This window comes from Equus asinus, chromosome 8 (assembly GCF_041296235.1).
Source record: "Equus asinus isolate D_3611 breed Donkey chromosome 8, EquAss-T2T_v2, whole genome shotgun sequence".
NCBI classification, from domain to species: Eukaryota; Metazoa; Chordata; class Mammalia; order Perissodactyla; family Equidae; genus Equus; species Equus asinus.
Genome location: NC_091797.1, coordinates 58,171,801 through 58,192,935, shown reverse-complemented (window position 1 = coordinate 58,192,935; position 21,135 = coordinate 58,171,801). Strand labels below are relative to the sequence as shown.

The following is a 21,135-nucleotide window of genomic DNA, read 5'->3' as shown; positions in this document are numbered from 1 at the left end:
TTCTCTCTATGATCCAGAGATAACTGTCTCTTTACAGTTTGGTATATTCTTCCAGACATTTTGTCTATGCTTATAGAAAATGCATACATCTGTCTGCATAAATATACATATGTGTATTTTTAAGTAACATAAATGATATACTAAATATTACATATATTTTTCTTGCTTTGTTCTCTCAACAAGAAAAGTAGGATTCCTTTGTAAGTCAATAATAAGGATCTGCTTACGTTGTTTAATAACCGCACAATACTTTAGGTTATGGGCATGCTAGAACTTACACATTCAATTCCCTATTGATGAACATCCAGACTATTTTAACTTACTATTACAAATAAATCTTTAGTGAACACCCTTCTATATATATCTTGAGTGACTTTCCTTATCAGGAAAAAGTTACTATTTTCTTTTGGGGAAACAAAAATAACAACAAATCTCCAAATCAAAATAGTACTAAAAGAGGATATGGAAAAAAGACTAATCTGGGCTAAGAATATTAGAGTAATTCCCAGCCCTAATGGATAATTGGATCAAATGTGAATTAAATGTACATGTTACAGTTGGTCACATGTAACAGAAATCAGACTCAGGCAGCTAAGCCAAACAAGGGTTTGATTTATCTTCCGTAAGCAGCAGTCCGAGGAAGGTTATCCAGGGCTGGAGCAGCAGCTTGGAGCGGTCATTAGGGACACGGGTTCTTTTAGCCTCTTGCTCTGCCATCCTCCCTTTAGCTTTGAGATTTATAGCCACAGACTGTCTGCTCTACTTCTAGGCATCTCTTCTACGCTCCAGGCGGAAAAGAGGGCATAAATAAAAGGTAAAAGATGTATGCCAGTAGAATCTATTTCTCTTCCTTTTTTAAATTAGGGAAACAGTTTTCGTGAAGCCCAAACCAATAGACTTTTGTCTCCATCTTACCACCCATAACTGAGTCACACGGCCCTCCCTAGTTACAAGGGGAACTGGGGTGGCAAGAATTTGAGCATGCTACTGTGCTCCCAAAAGTGGGGTTCTGTCAATAAGGAAGAAGGGGAGAATAGATGCTGGGTAGGTTACTAGTGATGTCTATCATGCCTGAATGCAATTACATGTGCTGAACACAGAAAAAATGGAGAAATAACTTAAATGGCCCGGGTGATTCTGTCTGCCGTTCTTCTCAATGAGCATGCGCCCCAGTGTTTGCATTAGAGTGGGAGAATCTTTTCCTGCGTTGATACCAGCCCCTACCTACCCATTGTTTTATGAGCATTGAATTGGGCTGAATGCCAGTCTGGTTATTAATGTCATGCATTTTTCACACAGCATGTCCCCAAAAGCCAGCCCAGCCACTTCCTCTGGTACTCCACCCAAGAAATAGCTGTCTTTTCTCCAACATTGGAGGAAAAAATAAACTACTGTGTTAGACTGTTGGGACATGGCATGTATGTCTTCAGAGTGGCTCGTGTTTAAGAGGTTTGTGAGGGTGGTTTAGATTCGAGCCAGTTTTCATTCAGTGCACTGACTTTAGGTCCCAGTGGCCACGTGAGATGCAACTTCACTGGACGTCTGAGTTGATAAAAAGGAGTGATATTCATATATTGGTTCCCTGAGTTCTGAGGGACTGAGAGGGGCATAGTTCAGGCTCGACTAACTCCTCCTCTTTTCCCTTCCCACCAGTCTGAGCTGCCTGAGGATGAAGATGGCTCGGCCACACAAGCGGTGCACCGGTGCTCTGTGCTCATGCATTTTGCTCACTCAGGATGGAGTCCCTGAGAGCTGCAGAGTTGGAACAGAAGATGTTGTTAGTTTGCAGTTGTGTTCTTATCCATTTGTTCACAAAAGTTAACCCTTTGCATTAAAATTTGGTCAGAAAATGGGAAGTTAAGGGACTTTAGCAACTTGGAGTGGTGTTGCTTTTTTTTTAATAGTTTTAAAAGTAAAATTGATTTTTATTTGACAAGTGTCTTTAAGTTATGTGAAAAAAAAACCACCTTGGCATCTGTATACATACTACTTAGTGTATCTTTTGGAGGGAGAATTTAATTTGAATGTGATGAAAATAGCTCAGATGAAAATGGTGTTGTATTTTGAGATAGTTATTATTTCATTTGATCTGCAAACATTTCTAGTTTCTCTGGCACCTTAACAAATCCTCCAGCTTTAGCAGAGGAGAACTATTCATCATGTGATAATTACTAAATGCTCTAATAAAGTCTGAGCACAGCAAGTTGTGAATACAGTTGAGCGCTTGAATTTATTTGAGAAAAATGAAACCTATGCAATTTAAGGCCATCTACAAAGTAAATTTATGATTGGTTAAGTACAGTTATAGCCTTGACCAAAAACAGTTTATTCATTATATAGTATAACAGTGTAAGTTACATAATATAGCTTATTTATTTATTTTTTTAATTTTTTTTTGGATGTACATCATATTTCGAATTCTGTATACATTACATCGTGTTCACCACCCGAACACTAATTATAGTGCATCCCCTCACATGTGAGCCTAATCACCCCTTTTGCTCTCCCCCTTCCCCCCTTCCCCAAAGGTAACCACCAGTCCAATCTCCAATGCTATGTGTTTGGTGTTTTTTTTTTGTCGTTTTTATCTTCTACTTATGAGTGAGATCATATGGTATTTGACTTTCTCCCTCTGACTTATTTCACTCAGCATAATACCCTCAAGCCCCATCCATGTTGTCACAAATGGCCGGATTTCGTCATTTCTTATGGCTGAGTAGTAGTCCATCGTGTATAAATACCACATCTTCTTTATCCATTCGTCCCTTTATGGGCATCTAGGTTGCTTCCATGTCTTGGCTATTGTATATAATGCCACAATGAACATAGGGGTGCAAGTATCTTTATGCCTTTGTGTTTTCAAGTTCTTTGGATAAATACCCAGCAGTGGAACAGCTGGATCATATGGTAGATCTATCCTTAATTTTATGAGGATACTCCATACCGCTTTCCATAGTGGCTGCACCAGTTTGCACTGCCACCAGCAGTGAACAAGTGTTCTCTTCTCTCCACACCCTCTCCAACATTTGTCGTTTCCTGTCTTGTTAATTATAGCTATTCTGACCGGAGTGAGGTGATACCTCATTGTAGTTTTGATTTGCATTTCCCTGATAGCTAATGATGTTGAGCATCTTTTCATATGCCTGTTGGCCATCCGTATATCTTCTTTGGAGAAATCTCTGTTCAGGTCTTTTGCACATTTTCTAATTGGATTGTTTTTTTTGTTGTTGAGCTGTATGAGTTCTTTGTATATTTTGGATATTAACCCCTTGTCTGATATATAGTTTGCAGATATCTTCTCCCAATTGTTAGCTTGTCTTTTCGTCTTGTTGATGGTTTCCTTTGCTGTGCAGAAGGCTTTTAGTTTGATGTAGTCCCATTTATTCATTTTTTCTTTTGTTTCTTTTGCCCGGTCAGACATGGGACTTGAAAATATGCTGCTCAGACCAATGTCATAGAGCGTACTGCCTATCTTTTCTTCTAGAAGTCTCATAGTTTCGGGTCTTACATTCAAGTCTTTAATCCATTTTGAGTTGATTTTTGTGCATGGTGTAAGGGAATGATCTACTTTCATTCTTTTGCATGTGGCTGTCCAGTTTTCCCAACACCATTTATTGAAGAGACTCTCCTTTCTCCATCGTATGCTCTAACGTGCGGGTTTACTTCAGGGCTCTCAATTTTGTTCCATTGATCTGTGTGTCTGTTTTTGTGCCAGTACCATGCTGTTTGGGTTACTATGGCTTTGTAGTATATTTTGAAATCAGGGAGTGTGATACCTCCAGCTTTGTTCTTTTTTCTCAGGAATCCTTTGGCTATTTGGGGTCTTTTGTTGTTCCATATAAATTTTAGGATTCTTTGATCTATTTCCGTGAAAAACATTGTTGGAACTTTGATAGGGATTGTGTTGAATCTATAGATTGCTTTAGGAAGTATGGACATTTTAACGATGTTAATTCTTCCAATCCAAGAGCACAGAATATCTTTCCATTTCTTTGTGTCTTCTTTGATTTCTTTCAACAATGTTTTATAGTTTTCAGTGTACAGATCTTTCACCTCTTTGGTTAAGTTTATTCCTAGGTATTTTATTCTTTTTGTTGCAATTGTACATGGGATTGTATTCTTAATTTCCCTTTCTGCTACTTCGTTGTTAGTGTATAGAAATGCAACCGATTTTTGTACATTGATTTTGTATCCTGCAACTTGACTGTATTCCTTTATTATTTCTAAAAGTTTTTTAGTGGACTCTTTAGGGTTTTCTAGATATAAAATCATGTCATCTGCAAAGAGTGACAGTTTCACTTCTTCTTTTCCAATGTGGATCCCTTTTATTTCTTTTTCTTGCCTGATTGCTCTGGCTAGGACTTCCAATACTATGTTAAATAAGAGTGGTGACAGTGGGCATCTTTATCTGGTTCCTGTTCTTAGAAGGATAGCTTTCAGTTTTTCTCCATTGAGAATGATATTTTCTGTGGGTTTGTCATATATGGCCTTTATTATGTTGAGGTATTTTCCTTCTATACCCATTTTATTTAGAGTTTTTATCATAAATGGATGCTGTATCTTGTCAAATGCTTTCTCTGCATCTATTGAGATGATCATGTGATTTTTATTCTTCATTTTGTTAATGTGGTGTATCATGTTGATAGATTTGCAGATGTTGAACCATCCCTGCATCCCCGGAATGAAACCCACTTGATCATGATGTATGATCTTTTTAATGTGTTGTTGTATTCGATTTGCTAGTATTTTGTTGAAGATTTTTGCATCGATGTTCATCAGTGACATTGGCCGGTAATTTTCTTTTTTTGTGTTGTCTTTGTCCGGTTTTGGTATCAGGATGATGTTTGCTTCGTAGAATGAGTTAGGAAGCCTCCCCTCCTCTTCATTTTTTGGAAGAGTTTGGGAAGGATAGGTATTAAGTCTTCTTTGAATGTTTGGTAGAATTCACCAGGGAAGCCATCTGGTCCTGGACTTTTATTTTTTGGGAGGTTTTTGATTGCTGTTTCGATCTCCTTACTGGTGATCGGTCTATTCAAATTTTCTACTTCTTCTTGGTCCAGTTTTGGAAGGTTGTATGTTTCTAAGAATTTATCCGTTTCTTCTAGATTATCCAATTTGTTGGCATATAGCTTTTCATAGTATTCTCTTATTATCTTTTGTATTTCTGAGGTGTCCATTGCAATCTCTCCTCTTTCATTTCTGATTTTATTTTATTTGAGCCTTCTCTCTTTTTTTCTTGGTGAGTCTAGCTAAGGGTTTGTCAATTTTGTTTATCTTTTCAAAGAAGCAGCTCTTGGTTTCATTAATTTTTTCTATTTTTTCAATCTCTATTTCGTTTATTTCTGCTGTGATTTTTATTATTTCCTTGCTTCTGCTGATTTGGGGCTTTGTTTGTTGTTCTTTTTCCAGTACCTTTAGGTGCGATTTTAGATTGTCTATTTGGGATTTTTCTTCTTTGTTAAGGTACGCCTGAATTGTATAGCTTATTTATTAATAGTTTAATCTGCCTGAAACAGATGTTTACAAACCCAATTTGTCGTCATCTTTTCTTTAGAATTTTTTAATGAGCTGTGTTTTTGTATGTTGTTGTAAGCTTTATAGAGTATAAGAGCACTTATTTTTTATGTCCAAAAGATTTAATTAACCTCATTTAATTTACATATTCCAGTTTAAGGCTCACAATTTCTGGTGACCTGGAGTTGTATGGATTTCAGAACCATTACAATGACTGTCTGCATTGAAGGACATTTCAAGAATGTATGTGGGGGCCGGCCCCGTGGCCGAGTGGTTAAGTTCACACACTCTGCTTTGGCAGCCCAGGATTCACCAGTTTGGATCCTGGGTGAAAACCTAGCATGGCTCCTCAAGTCATGCTGTGGCAGCGTCCCATATAGAAGAACTAGAGTAACCTACAACCAGGAAATACAACTATGTACTGGGGCTTTGTGGAGGGGAGAAAAAAAATGAGGAAGATTGGCAACAGATGTTAGCTCAGGGCCAATCTTCCTCACAAAAAAAAAAAAAGGAAAAAGTATACCTTAAAAAAAAAATGTATATGACTTCCAGTAACTAGTAAACTTATGTCTGAGCACTGTTCTCTCCAAGCCTTGAGTTAGCTCATGGGGTGAATGTTAGGTTGCCTAAGAGGTGATCTTAGCTAGGAAGAACTTAGTCTAAAGACATCCAGGTAACTGAAAAATCTCAAAGCTGTGTATGGCAAGTGCCATAAATGACATGTAAACTGAGCACCATCAGAGCTGTGAGGAGGGAGAGGTCATTTTGTTGGGGGGCTATCAGGAATGGCTTCCTGGAGGAGAAGTGCCATTTGAGATAGATCTTAAAGGATGGGGAGGGTTTTTCTATGGTTAGCAAAGAGAGACTAACATGAATAAAGGAACGGAGACAGAAAAATGCAGCATTTGTTCAAGGCCATAGTACTATGGAGTATTCGCAGAAATTAAATTTGGCTTGGCCCGAACTGAAGTGCCTTTCCTGGCTTGATTAGAAGGACTTTATCCCGCAGGTAAGAAAGAGCCACTGAAGACTTCGTGCGGACTGAGCACAAGGCGGTTTCGGAGGATTACTGGTAGCAGTGTGAAGACTGAGCTCAGTTCACCAGGAGGACGTAACTGCAGTAAAGGCCTGCGCTAGGATAGAGGTTCTGGAAGGAAAGGAGGGGACATGTGGGATAGCTCAGGGCAGGTGTAGGAGCTAATTTTGAGGATGGGTCCGTGTAAGTTGCAAAAACCACCAGCTTGAGATATTGGGGGACATCTCTTTGAAAATATCCCCCAAAAAGTATTTGTCGAACACGTCTTATTCAGCGAATCCTTCCCGAGCCCGGACTGTGTGCCAGGCACTGTGCATGGCACCAAGGGTTCAATGTTGATATTGGCCCTGCCCTCAAGGAGCCAGCAGAAGGAAGGGACAAATAGTTATGCAAAGAAACGTGGAAAACAGCTTGATGACGCTCTGCCAGGTTGAGTGAGAAGAGTGGGTGGGGTGGCGGGACGTGGGCGTAGAGGGGCTTTTGTGGGTCACGTGGAGGAGGGCAGAGGGCTGCGCGCCATGGGGGAGCTGATTCAGCGAGCTGAGGAGCAACAGCGCCACAGCTCTCCTCACCCGGACCCTGTTGACTTTGTCCCACCACTGCAGGCCTCTGCCCAGCTCTGGACCACTGCTCTCCTCCTTTCGGACTCCCTCTTATTGGGGAGAGCCCCGAACCCCCTAGTGAACTCTGTTACTACCCTGTGGGCTCAGCCTCGTTGGTCATTTCCGACTTTCCTCTGTGCTCTAATCGTCCATCCTCTGCAGCGGCTCTTCTCAGGATTTTCTTCTATCCTCACCTTCCTTCCCCAGCAGGTTGTGTCCTGGCTTTTGTACTTTTACACGGAAGCCAACGGCATGAAGGCCTCCCAGCTCTTTGCATCCTTCCCCACCCTTCTGTGACAAGGAAGGAGTGAGGCCCATTCTTTCCAAGGTTCAGGGCTCCAGTGAGCTGCTTTCAGGGTGTGAGTTGTTCGAGGCCATAGATGACGATACAGTGATTGAGCAGTGACGTCCATTCTGAGTATTTTTCCTGTAGAAACAAAGGGACCCAAAGCATCACTTGCCCGGCTGAGGGAGGGGCCTGGCCGCCTGATGCGTACCCTTCCCCTGCAGGTGCATTCAGACTTGCCCTTCAGCTGTTCAACACACACACATATACATATCCATACATACACACTCAGCTCTGCCTTTTAGCAACTGCTGTAGCTGTTCCTTCATATCCCCAGTTTTAGACATTATGTTCATGTGATGTGTTTGGGGTTTTTTTTGGTTCTCATTCACTGTAAAGCCCCCTGCAATTTGCTGACTGCCTCCCACTGACCAAAACGAAGACCTTTTTCCATAGTTGCCCACCTGACCTCCTTGCAGCATTTGTGTAAATGTTCTCTTTCCTTGGCTTCTGGGACATCACTTTCTCTTTCCCTGGCTGCTTTCTCGGCCCTGTTTCTGGTTAATTCTCTGGGAAGTGCTGCCTTTCTCTTTGCTTTCTTGTCTCCCCATCTTCTTCCATGCACCAGCAGCTTCCTGAGCCCCAGTGCATTTGCACCTGCCCACTAGACAAGCACCAACTGGGTGTTGTGCACACACCTCAAACTGAAGCTGTCTACACCTAGGTCTGCTCCTCTGCTGGCCCTGGCCCGTCCCAGTCCACGGCCTCTCCTGCGGAATTCACGGCATTCCCGTCCACTCCTGTCCCTAAGCTCAGAATCAGTGTTTGACTCTTTTCCCCCTTCAAAGTTGTGTAGCATCTCCCAGTAAAATCTCCTCTGTGATCTAGCCTAGATTTTTCCCTAATTCTCTGGGGAAAATGCCGCAACGGTGCCTCTGCCCCTGGCTTCTCCCAGCTCTTCTTTGCCCAGTAACCACAAATGATCTGCCCACGATGCCCGTCTAGCCCACCATTCCCAATCTGAAACTGTGATGGCTCCCTGTTAGTGTGGCTCTCAAGGCTGCACGTGTTCAGCCTCATATTCTACTTCTCGCCCTATACCGAAGCCTCCTCTTTACTACTAGAAGTTTCTAGAATGTGCTGTGACAGCATTGTCATCATGCCTCTCCCCAACTATTATTGCTGCTTCTGCTGGAAACAGTCTTCACCCAATTCTCCCTCTATGAACCTCTAAATGTGCTTCCGGGCCCGGCTCCAGTTCTGTTTCCTTACACGAGGTCCTCCCCACCTCCCGCCCCAGGTCCAGTTAACCAGCCCCTCCTCTGGGCTTGCTTAGTGACCTTGCTCATCTCTGAGATCACACACAGCTCACAGTGTCGTGATGGTTGGCTTACACGTCTGTGGCCTGGTCCCCGTGTGCTCCTCAAGCCTTGTTCACCTTTGTGCCTTAGCAGAAATCTTAGCAATCTCAGGGACAGGACAGACGTAGGACAATCTCTGGGCTCCTTCACGTTGTCAGAAACCAAAGGACAAGAGAATTTTGAGAGTGAGGCTGTTAACCCTTTCCAGTGTCAATGAAGTCAAGAAAGGTAGGAATAGGCCCTGAGTTCTTGGTCATTTTACCAAGGGAGCATGTGACGGTCAATCTTGTGTGTCAGTTTGGCTCGGCTCTGGTGCCAAGTTGTTTGGTCAAACACCAGCCTAGATATTGTGTGAAGCTATTTTTCAGATGTGATTAACATTTAAATCAGTAGACTTAGAGTAAAGCAGATTACCTTCCAAAATGCGGGTGGGCCTCATCCAATCAGTTGAAGGCCTTAAGAGCAAAGACTGAGGTTTCCTAAGTTGCCTGAAGAAGCAGCAGTTCTGTCTCAAGATTGCAACACAGGACCCTGCCTGAGTTTCCAGCCTATTGGACTGCCCTGCAGGTTTCAGGCTCAAGCCTGCACCATCAACTCCTGCCCGATTTTCCAGTCTGCTGGCCTGTCCTACAGATTCCACACTTGCCAGCTCCCACTGGAGCTGAGCCAACTGCGTGAGCCAATTGGTGAAAATCACTCTCTCTCTGTCTCTCTTTCTCTCTCTATATATCTCCTATTGGTTCTGTTTCTCCTGAGAACCCCAACTAATACAGAGTTTGTCAAACCCTGTGTCTCAAAGCCAGTGTAGCTGAGACCTTTCCCAGAAGCCTAAGGAAAGAAGCATGATGTGCATGCGTGTGTGTGTGTGTGAGGAAGGGCGGGGAGGGGTGTCAGAGTGGTGAGAATATATGGACGACAAGTGTCAGTGAGTTCAGAATTTTGATGCTTTTTAGAAAACTAGTATGTGTAAGTAAAGTGATAAATCTCCAGGATGAAAAAACTCAGCTTTGCGTTAGGTCAAGGGTAGCCGGAAAACTTGTTTCCACACGCACTGGGATTTATTGAGTGGGAGGCCCAGCTGTACTTGGTCCGGCTCTTACTTTTCTGGTCATTGAATGGTTTGATTCTCCTGTTTATGAGATGGTCATTATTACTGACCAGACAATGGAGAAACAAACGCAGCCTGGGTTCCAGAAGCCTGGTTACTGTTGGCTGGAGCTTCTATTACTGAGAATTCGGGTAAGCTAGGTGTTTGCCTTTCAGTTTTTCCACTGGGTCACTGGATTTCTTTCTTTATGTGGCCCAGGCGTGTTGGATTGTTATCACAGGATATGGTGGCTTCGTAACGTGTCGACTTGGCCCGGCTGACTCTCCTCCGTATGTCTCTGGTGAGAGTGGGCCATGGAGAGTCCGGTGGGCGATCTGGAGGGCAGAGTCGTGGGCCTGCCGTGTTGCGGTGCACATGCGTCATTGCCCATCTGTGAACTCAGGTCGATGCTGTGAGGCAGACGCTGGGCCTGCAGCTGCTCCACCTTCCCTGATCCTCTGTCACTCCTCCTCCTGGCCTGGTGTGTGCATTATAGCTCTATGACACAGGCCCTGGCTTCTGCAGGACACCCTCATCGCCAAGGTCTGAGGCAACGAGACTGTCAGACAGCCCCCGTCCTCACGGGCTCCAGCTCATGCCGTGGTTCTAGCTTGCTCTTGGTCTTCCCCACGCTACACGCATCCTCCCTCCCCGACTGCCTGCCCCGTGGACTTCAAGCTCCAACATCAGACATGATGACAACAGCCTTACAGAGGCGGCTCAGTCACTCCCACAACTCTGTAAGGTCAAATCCCGTTGTGGATATATGTGGATGTCTCCTAGTGGTTCTGCTTCTCAGATTGGACCCAATACACAGTGTGATAGTCCTTTTGTTATCACAAGGAGAAAAGAAATATACTTCAAAGTATAATGATTCACACACAGTCATGTCATTTTAATTGTTTTTGTGATTTTTCTCAAGCCGGGACTAGTAGAATGGTGGCGTGACCTGAATCAGTAATAAACAGTGGTCTCAGTGTTCACATTCAGTCCCCCATGTAAATGAGGGGTGACGGTGACTCCTGACACGTTTAGCAGTTGGTATACACAGCCCCTTCCTACAGAATGTGACAGCTGCCTGTTCTCCCTGCAGGAGGTGTCCCCTAACGTGAGCGTGAGAGCAGAGACTTTGTTTCCTTCACCCTTTGACTCCAAGCCTGGGGCAACACCTGGCTCCCGAGAAAGACTTGCTGGAGGAAAGGTGACTCCCCTAAGAATCCCAGGTGTGTAACCTCTGGAATCTTCTTGGACAAAGTTCCCTCCTTCTCTATATGGAGAATTCCTCACCCCTCAAAACTAAGCTCAGCCATTGCCTCCTTCAGGGAACTTTTCTTGGTAAGCTGGTTTCGATACTTCTCTTCTTTTATAACGAAATGTTTCTCCATCGACTACACCAGACTGGGAACTCCAACGGCAGAGCATTCATCTGGGTCACGTCTGTGTCTCGAGCATAATACATGCCACTGGGCAAGGTAGACTTGATGACTTTTGCAGTTGAACTTCACTGTTTCCAGAGTTTGTCAAAGCCCATAGGACTAAACCAGCTTTCAAAAAATAAAGGCGAGTTCCACATAGACTATCTTAGGTAGAGTCCTTAAATCTTTCAGAGGAGTCTGCACCTTCTATTTTTGTTATTAGGGCCACAGCCAACAGGACTGTTACATTCATTTCCCTCTAAGTATATGACGTCGGTCCAGGCAAAACTGTGCACGATTTTTTCCTTTTGTTGTTCAACGCTCAGGAGTCACAGATTCAAACCCCTTTGGGGGTCAGCTAGGTTAATAGGCAAAATGTAAAAGGATGAGTGATGGTGACTGTGGCAGATACGAGAGCAGAGGCCCGTCTCAAGCTTGCAGGCTGGGTGGGGTGCATGCGGACGCGAAGGTAGAGCACCAAGCAAGCAGAGCCACCTGGGCTGCCACACGTGATTTGGCCTCAGACACGGTCCTAATGGGCTCCCAGTTAGTTGCTCCTAAGAGCCATGACTGCATTTACAAATTGCTCAAGGACGGTATGAATTTGATTGCCTTGACCTTTTGGTGTCATCATAATATTCCCTCAGCACAGTTTAAGGCAGAAAAATGACCTACAAATCAATAGCGTTTCCTCTTCTTTCCCCCATGATTGAAAGTCATCTTTTACTGAAGGTCAAGGGCTATTTTAGGTGACTGTAGTTAGTCTTGTAAGAGTGATTGTTTCTCTGCGTGCCCTGGAGTGGAACTCTTCTTTAAATATGTGAATGTAATTTGATTTCGAAGAAAGCCTGCTGTAATAAAAACATACACTGAAATTTTCTTTACATAAAGTAACTAAGAAATTCATTTAGTAGAACATTTATCATGGATAAGCAGCTTTTAATTTGCAACAGCAGTTATTAGGCCTTGCCATAGGGACAGGATTTATCTTTTTTTTTTTTAGGTGAGGAAGATTGGCCCTGAGCTAACATCTGTTGCCAATCTTCCTCTTTTTTTCCCCTCCCCAAAGCCCCCCAACACATAGTTGTATGTCTTACTTGCAAGTCATTTCAGTTCTTCCATGTGAGATGCCACCACAGCATGGCTTGATGAGTGGTGTGTAGGTCCACGCCCAGGATCCAAACTGGCAAAGCCCAGGCCGCTGAAGCAGAGTGTGTGAACTTAACCACTCTGCCATGGGGCGGCCCCCTTATCTTTCATTTTTAAGCACAAAGTTTTAATGAACTGGTTCTACCCGCTGTTTAAAATAATGAAAACCCAGTAGGTAACAGGAGGCTCTTTAAAATGCCCACTTTCCCCCTCAAACTCTAGCTCCCATCCAGAGAGTGAATGAAGTTTCGCGTCTTCAGTGCCAGCCTCTCATTCCCCGTGTCTTCCTGTCCAGTTCCCTCCCGGCTCCTGCCCCTCCTTAGTCTAGCCTGCCCCCGCCCCGTTACTATCCAGGAATTTAAGCAGCTCCCTAAGCAGACTTTGAGCACGTCTTTCGTAGCTTGCCTTTGCACCTGTGTCTGGTTCTCAACGTCCCATTCAAAACTCTACACTGACACAGTGCCCCTCGGATCCGGCCCCAAGACCACGACTTGAGTCTCCCAGGCTTCACCATGGTCAAGTCCTGGCTCGCATGCCCGTCCTGGGCGGCTGCAGCACCTGCCTGTCTGGGCGCTCTGCAAGGTGGGGTCCTTGGCTTCCGGCACCATGTGATGTTTGCACCTGATGTCTCCTCGACCAATGCGTGTCCCTCCCGTGTCAGTCTAGACAGCAATTCATTACCTGTTATAACCTTTATAGCCTCTGCTTATTGAATCGGTCTTCATTTTTTCTTGAATGACCATTTTCTGAATAGTTTAACTTGGTATAAGTATACTATGTAAAGGTAATCATGTTACATAAAAGCCCATTGCTTAGTGAAATGAAGGAATAATTAAACATCTAAAATTAATTGCTAAAATATCATTTTATTGTTTAAAAAAATTCCTGAGTAATAGGTCATTTGGAATACCTTGCAGGCACACATTTTAACTTCTCTAAAACAAATAAGAAAAATCACAACCTGCTTTACTTTAGTGTAAAAATCAATTTATTATACAACAATCACACAGAATGCTTTTTATCTACAAAGAAAAATGGCTTTCCCTGCCTCCCTCGCCACCCCAGCCATGATACCATGTTCTTAAGATGTAAGTTCTTTCAAAGGAAAACCAAAAAAGTGATATCCTTATTTTCCAAATAAGACCCCAGGAACAGCATAAAATGATATTGGAAAGAACTAGAATGTTCTCTTACACACAAAGTGCTGTTCTGCCCATCACAGTAAATACCATTTTGCCTTAAAAATAAGAAATCCCTTTCTGATGGGGGTGGGGAGGTCTTTATCCCCCAATATGCCTAAATAGTTTAATATATAATTTTGATGGGTTGAAAATTTGTTTAATTCTATTAAGTAAATATTCTATTATTTTGTTAGCTTAAAAAATTGTGGGAATTATTAACAGATATGCTTACAATATTCATTTAAGTGTTTTCATTCCTATGAGTTAGAGGACATTTATTTGGGAAAAAACATTTGCCATAACAGATTATACACATTTTTTTTTCTAGAGTTTGTTTTAAGAAAATCACAAAGTAAACATTTTGTTTTTTTAAAGTTGCAACACTTAATGACAGCTTAAAATATTCACTTGATTCAAATATTGTGGCTAAGATAGTTCTGTGTATTTTTACCAGCCCTTGAATGGTTTAAGGCTATAAGTGTTTTATTAAGCTCGTCTAGAATTAAAGACCAAATTGGAAATAAGCATCCTGGAACCTCTAACTAAACTGAGCTTGACAGTGTAAACTACCCAAGTTTTCCCCTTTGATCTGAGAAGTTTCAAGCTGCCTTGACTTACAGCTGCGTGACCCTGTCACTCTGAATGATGGCATCCCTGGCTGCTCGCAGACATGAAGCCCAGGAGGGCATCCAGAACCGCAGCAGTGCTGCCGAGTGGTGAGACTGGAGCGCCCCACTGACAATTAAGAATAAGCTTAATACAGTGAAGGACCAGGGATGTCCGAGTCTCATTTTTACCTGGAACGAACTAGGATAACAGATTTTAGCCCATGTTTGAGACCTAAAACTGAACTAGAGTTCAGTTGCTCCAAAGGGGCTTCTCCTTAGCCCAGCTTGTGTTCTGTCATAGAGGAGCAACAATAGTGAGACTCCAAGCTAGCCCTTATTTTACAGTGAGTTTCTGGGAGACAATCCTTACAACACACAGTTGTAATGGGATGGAAGTGGGGGTTAAGCACCCTAGAGCAAATCAGTTTTAGAAAACTAGAGGAATCAATCCAAGAGCAAGTGGGCATCAGACAGAAGATGTCTGTGCAATGGAGATGGAGCAGCTGGCAGGGAAGGGGACGTCAGAGGACACAGCACAGTCACCAGGAGGACTAGACTAGGATCGCTCACCTTTTGGAAAGCGGCCAGAATCCTGAGAGGGGAGTTGACAGGAAAGAGAAGTTAGCAGAGTCAGTACAATGTCAGTACAAAAGTCAGTGTTTTTTTTAAAAAAAAAAACAGGAAAAATAATTTAAAAGCTCAGGGAAAAAAGAGCTCAGGGAAAAAAAATGGCAAAAAAAAAAAAGGACAGAAAGGTGCCCCAAATGGACCGTAATGTGTTGGGGCAATGTGAAAGCGCCTTTCCGGCACTTAAGCATTTGATGTCAACGTTAAGACCTAAAAACTTATTTTAAAAAGGTAGGAAAGAATAAAGTGTCAAAATTGGCAAGTCTTGTTTTATCAGGTAGAAATAACAATTTTATAGGGTATCAAATCTTCAGAAAATAGTTTCCATTCTTGGTACAGTTTAATAGTAAATAACAGTCCTCCACTGAGGGAGAAAGACAATATTCATTAACACCTTCCTTTGCTCTTGTGCTGGGGTCTCAGCAGAGATCGCAGTACCCCAGCGGGGGAAGGACGTGTGTGCTGGGTTTGCCAAACGACTTTTCACCGTGGCTCGTTACCAGCCGTGGCTCGTTACCAGCCGTGGCTCACTACCAGCCGTGGCTCATTACCAGCCGTGGCTCGTTACCAGCCATGGCTCACTGCTGGGATCTTTCCATAGGCCTCCATCTTTTTCTTCCTACTTTCAAAAACTTGACCTGCAAAGTGATAGCAGGTATTTGGGGAGAATATTCACAAATAGGCTCACGAGAAATAGTTGACAAATTCAATGTCTATTTTGCGCCCCCGTTGCTCTGTTAATTGTGATTTATAAATATTCTAGGGATATATCATTCTAAGGAAAAGGGCAGACTGGGCTTGAGTTCCTGTTCAGAAAGGAAATGGGCACCCAGATTTAGATCCTGCTTGTAATACTGAGCGTTGTGTCTGTCTATATCCTAACCCAGGGGAACTTAACAGGAGAGGTAGGCATGAATATGTGAATAATTAAGGACACCAAATTAAAATGGAGAACTCCTACCCAAAGCCCCTGAGCTATGAGGGTTTGACAGAATATTTTTTTTCTTCCTAAAAAAAACGAATCTTCAAAATAAAAAACAATACAAATTTCATTACCATATCATTAAGTTGAGAATTAAGAGCAGTTGTGGGAATTTGACGGACTCTAACTTAAGAGAGAAAAGTTGCTGGATTTCCCATTTATGATCCCATGTCAATATTTCCTGGGGTTGATTCTTAAAGGAACAAATGGGCTGATTATGCACTGACAATTATTGCTTAATATAGATTAGAACATACCCTGTATTTAGAAGACAATTAACATTTTGTTTTAAACATTTTAATCTGAACAAAATCCTAACTTTTTATTTGCAGACTTGCTGTGAAGAACACTGTTCCCTGTCTCCCGGCTTTGTCTGTGTATAAGGCGTAACGAGGACGTTTCTGGGGAGGGGTTCAGTCCCACCGAGAGGGGAGGATGAGAAGTGGCACCGATTCTGAGGTCTACAGAGCTCAGCCTCACCTCAATGCTGATGGAAGCATTCAATTAACAGATTAACCTAACAGCAATATATTAACACATTTGGGTACAAATGATTTATAAACTCAAAAGAAATTAGTTTATGTCAAAACATATATAACTTTGAATTCAGTCTTTGCTTTAAAACAAGCGAATCTGTTAGGCTATTATGTATGCTTTGTCTGCCCCTTGGCGTTACTGTGCCTTCTTGCCGATCACTCCGTTCGCTGCGGTCAAGTAGGCTTTGGAAAAACCATTCTTCACTTCTTTCCCTGCAGGTGGATCCTCCATGTCTTTCTTCACTGGCTTTTTTCGGTATGTCTGTTAGATGTGTACATTTGGAAGAGAAAAAGAAAAAAAGATTCTTTAACAAGACCTTGTCTCTAAGGTGGCATATAGTCTAAAACAGGGCATGACTTTGTTAGATGCTGGACTTTCTAATAAGAATTCTTGTTTGCAGTATGACAATTTTGAAGCTTCTAGTTGAAAATAAAAATAAGGTAAAAACAAGATAAATGCATGAATTCTAATGAAAGGTTGTTTCTTTCACCTTATCTACAGTAGGTTACTGTTTTGTATTATGGGATTGGCATTAAAATTATTCTGCATTACTTGTTTACCTGGAAAGGATATAATTTTTTGAGCTTTTTTAAATTGAGGTGTAATTGATATACATGCTATTATTTCCAGGTGTGCAGCGCAATGCTTCGAGGGGTGTGTATTTCGGAAACGATCACCGCAGTAAGTCTAGTTAAGAACCTCACCGTACGCAGTTACACAATTTTCCTTCTCGTGATGAGAACTTTTAAGATCGACTCTCTTAGCAACTTTCAAATAGCCACTACAGTATGATTAACTAGAGTTGCCACGTGGTACATGACATTCCCAGGACTTATTTAAAGATATAATTTTTTTAAAATACAATTCAAGTGAAAAGTGCTGTTACTTGAAAAGTACTAGTACCTGGGACTCTGCCTTGGTTTTTGCACATCCTTCCTATACTGACAAAATACCTCATCTCATCTCATTTTCACCGTTTTTGTGTGTTAGGCAGTCGTATTAACAAAGGTCAAGACTGAAAGTCTGTGCTTAGCCGTAACGGACTAGCGCTCAGTCTGAACCCACAGCAGGTTATAGCTGTTGAGTGCCCCGCTGCCAGGCCACACACTTCTCTTCCCGTTTCAGCCCCATGCACCAAAACGGCTCCCTGAGCTTTCCCTTAACCTTTTGCTTTTGTGTGTATGTGTGTGTGTGGCTTTGTTTGGTTCTATCAATGGTTATTTCTTTAGAAATCTCAAAGGAAACTTTTATCTCACAAAACACAAAGCCTCGCCAGTCCAACTTCAGAAACACAAGAGCTGAAAAGCTGTCAGAAGTTCCGTTCCCACAGCTGTGCTTTGTACAAAACTGCTATGGGCTGACTTTCAACAAGCGCACACTGGAAAATCAGAAAGCACTTGTTTGTCAGAAGAAGAAGAAAATACAGTTGAATACAATTTCAAAGGCACTGTTTTGAATATAAACGTGTGTTCTTGTTTTCCTGAAGCTTTGTTTCCCCAGCCCACAAAGGAGAGCACTTTAAAATCTCCAACCACCTGCAGCCTGTGCTCTGCTCTGCTTTCATCAGTTCTGCATAACGGAGTTGCTTTGAAATTGCATTTGAAGCACTCTTCCATTTAAATTGTTAGTTAAGGGGCTGGCCCCGTGGCCGAGTGGTTAAGTTCACGCGCTCCGCTGCAGGCGGCCCAGTGTTTCGTTGGTTCGAATCCTGGGCGCGGACATGGCACTGCTCATCAAACCACGCTGAGGCAGCGTCCCACATGCCACAACTAGAAGGACCCACAACTAAGAATATACAACTATGTACCGGGGGGCTTTGGGGAGAAAAAGGAAAAAAAATAAAAAATCTTAAATTGTTAGTTAAAAAGAAAATGACACTTCAGAAAAAGTCAAGGTGACCTTTACACACTGGTTTGCCTTAAAATAATTTTCTCCAAATAAACAGTGAGTCTACAACATCACAGTGGCTGATATGGAAACAATTTTTTAGTATTAAATTCATTTAGCCCACATTTTTCTCCATTCACATATATTTCCTGGATCTGTCTTACGATACACAGTGTTTAATTTTCAGATGTCAAGCTTCGGTCACATGGTGCAAATACATGATACAAATGCATAATATTGCCGTTAGAACTTTACATTCAGGCCTTGAGAAGGGTTTACTAGAATGCCCATGCACCATTCGCAGTAGTGTCCTTCAAGCAGGAGGAGGACTTGGGGAGAGGAGTTAGGAATGCAAGGTTCATGTTTTACTTTGTGCACCTCTAGCAATTGAATTTATCAACAAGCCTGTGCTGCTATATATGTTTAATATAAAATTAAACATATATACTGCAAAAGTGCACAATCTATTGTTTTAATGCTGAATATTTACATTTAACTTACCTGAACATAAAAATTTAAGAATAGGATGACTAATGTAAGCATGTACGAAGACTGGAAGATGAGACAGCCGAAGGGGAAGCCACACGGTTTCACGACAGCACTCATGGTATGCGTAATGGTGAGCACAAACTGCACCTGGAAGGGGGTGGAAAGGGCATCGTGGTGAGGGACTCAGGCCGAGCCATGTAAAAACCCCTCTGAAGTTCTATCCATTTAGAAACCAACTACAGTCATGCACTGTATAATAGCATTTCAGTCAAGGACAGACGGCATATGACATGGTGGTCCCATAAGGTTTGCACCATACAGCCTACATGTGGAACAGGCTATTCCATCCAGGTTTACCTAAGTACAATCTATGATGTTCACACAATGATGAATTCACCGAATGACACATTTCTCAGAACGGATCCTCGTTGTTAAGTGACACATGACTGTACTCTTACTCCCTAAATTTTGCAGGAATAAAACAAACGTGAAAATGCTGAAGCAGCCCACTAGCCTGTCCAGAAACTTTATTTGAAATTATATTAGTATGTATATATAATTGCCCATTAATTTTCTCATAGAAAAGTAGCAGTTGAAATTATTTAGATAAAAATGACTTAACGGAGACATTACCTTTAGAGTATATCTACATTTGACAGCATGGAATAAACTAATTGAATTGCATACACAAAGAATGTTTTAACACAAGGTTTCACTCTTAAAAGGCCGTTTTTAGAGAAAAATAGGCAGCCTCATCACACTTAGAAAAGCCCCTGACTTCTAAGAAGACAAGTTCCTGTTTCCTTTCCCTCACCCATGAGAATGTTTGGGCGCTTCACATGGAGATGAGCTGAAAGAAGGGAGGACATACCAGCTGAGCCTGCGTGAGATATTTCTTCCACCAAAGGTACTTGTGCATAGACGGAAACACAGACAGCCCATAGTAGGAGTACATGAGAATGTGGATAAAACTGTTCAGTGTGGGTCCAAAGAAACCTGTAGAATGAGAGGATAACAATTCTCTTCTAGAAAGTAGCATTGTTCATTCTTCGTCAAGTGAGATTCTTCCTGTGCATAATTGAAGATGAATAACCAATATGGTGCTAACAAAATTCACACTAAAACTTTGCCCAGATTATCGTGCCTTTACTCCAGGATGCAGCAAAAGCCACCTAGACAGAAGGACCAACTAGGGAGAGCTTTTCAGTCAGAGCGCCAACCACACAGGGAATTCCTGATTTGCAAAGGCTTTACTGTCACTTTAACTGTCATTACTATCAGCTAATCAGGGAGAAAAAGAAACGTTAGCTTAAAGCCGTGGCAGAATTTGAGAGAGAAGTGTCTTTGCTTTAGCTAAACCTTTGATGAGCCCTTTTGATTGTGGAAAGAGAGGCTTCAGTACATGGCTGAAAAGGGTGCTAAAGAGTCTAGGAAAATTCGTTGCTCTTTAATTAATAAAATCCACTCAAAAGGGACCTAGGAAACCAGAGATCTGGGGAAGGTGAGAGAATACAGAGGAGAGAGAAGGTCCAGCAGGATGAGCAAAGGCTGAGACTGAGGAGAGACTAGCCAGTGAGCCCTTCCCAGTGGCTGGACCATCTCATGGACTTTTAGGACGAGGAACAGCTGAAATACAGTTTTAGGATATTTGCTGTGCTAAGCTGTGCTGCAGCATTCCCCCATCCTCTGACATCATCTTCACAAAATCTTCTCTATGACTGCCACCAACACGGGCAGATGGTGTTTCAGGAAACCAAGGAGAAAGGGCTAAGATCTGTGTTGGGTCAACTAAGGGTGAAAAAGACTTAGCTGCAAGAGGGGAGATGTCAGAGATGGATCATTTGTTGGAAACAGGGAACTGGCTGTTGTGAGGATTAAATCAATCAATATATGTAAAGTGCCTAGAACAGGGCCCGGCACAAAGTGAACACTATGTGTTAGCTTGGGATCCAGATGGCTGGTCTGTGAGCTGTCAGTCCTGCGCTAGAAGAGACTGTGGAGCTAGAGGACCCCTTATTCGCTATGTCCCCTTGGATGTCACTTTGACTATAAATTTTGATTTCCTCATCTGGAAATGGGTATAATAATAATTACCTCTTAAGGTTGTGCAGGGATTAGCTGAGGTGATGTAATACTATATAAACTAAGAGGCACTGCACATATGCTGGTTAATGAATCCATTTCAATTCCCTAGCCTGGTTTCTCAATCCCGGATTAGAGGTCCATTAGATAAATGCAGATCAATGAATAAGAACAAAAGGAACAATACCACCCATCTAGTAAGTTCTTAACAAACACTGGCTGGGATAACTTGTTAAGGAACTTGAATTTACATGAAAATCCAAATGTAGTTTCAGAGTACCAGGTAGCACAA

The 21,135-nt window shown here is 42.3% G+C and overlaps 2 protein-coding genes across 2 annotated transcripts in view; one reads left to right on the top strand and one right to left on the bottom strand.

Annotated features, from left to right (window-relative positions):
- SYCP2L (synaptonemal complex protein 2 like) overlaps nt 1-6,984 on the top strand; it is a 102,989-nt gene extending 96,005 nt beyond the window's left edge. The window contains 1 exon segment of the mRNA XM_070516800.1: nt 6,825-6,984. Coding sequence (XP_070372901.1) covers nt 6,825-6,984 — 160 coding nt within the window.
- A 6,313-nt stretch (nt 6,985-13,297) lies between these two features.
- Nucleotides 13,298-21,135, bottom strand: part of ELOVL2 (ELOVL fatty acid elongase 2) — a 60,138-nt gene continuing 52,300 nt past the window's right edge. Inside the window, exons 6-8 of the mRNA XM_044773232.2 lie at nt 19,633-19,757; nt 18,774-18,908; nt 13,298-16,646 (exon numbers count right to left, since the gene is read on the bottom strand). Of these exons, the coding sequence (XP_044629167.1) occupies nt 16,521-16,646; nt 18,774-18,908; nt 19,633-19,757 (386 nt within the window). The 3' untranslated portion in view covers nt 13,298-16,520. The remainder of the gene's footprint in view (nt 16,647-18,773; nt 18,909-19,632; nt 19,758-21,135) is intronic.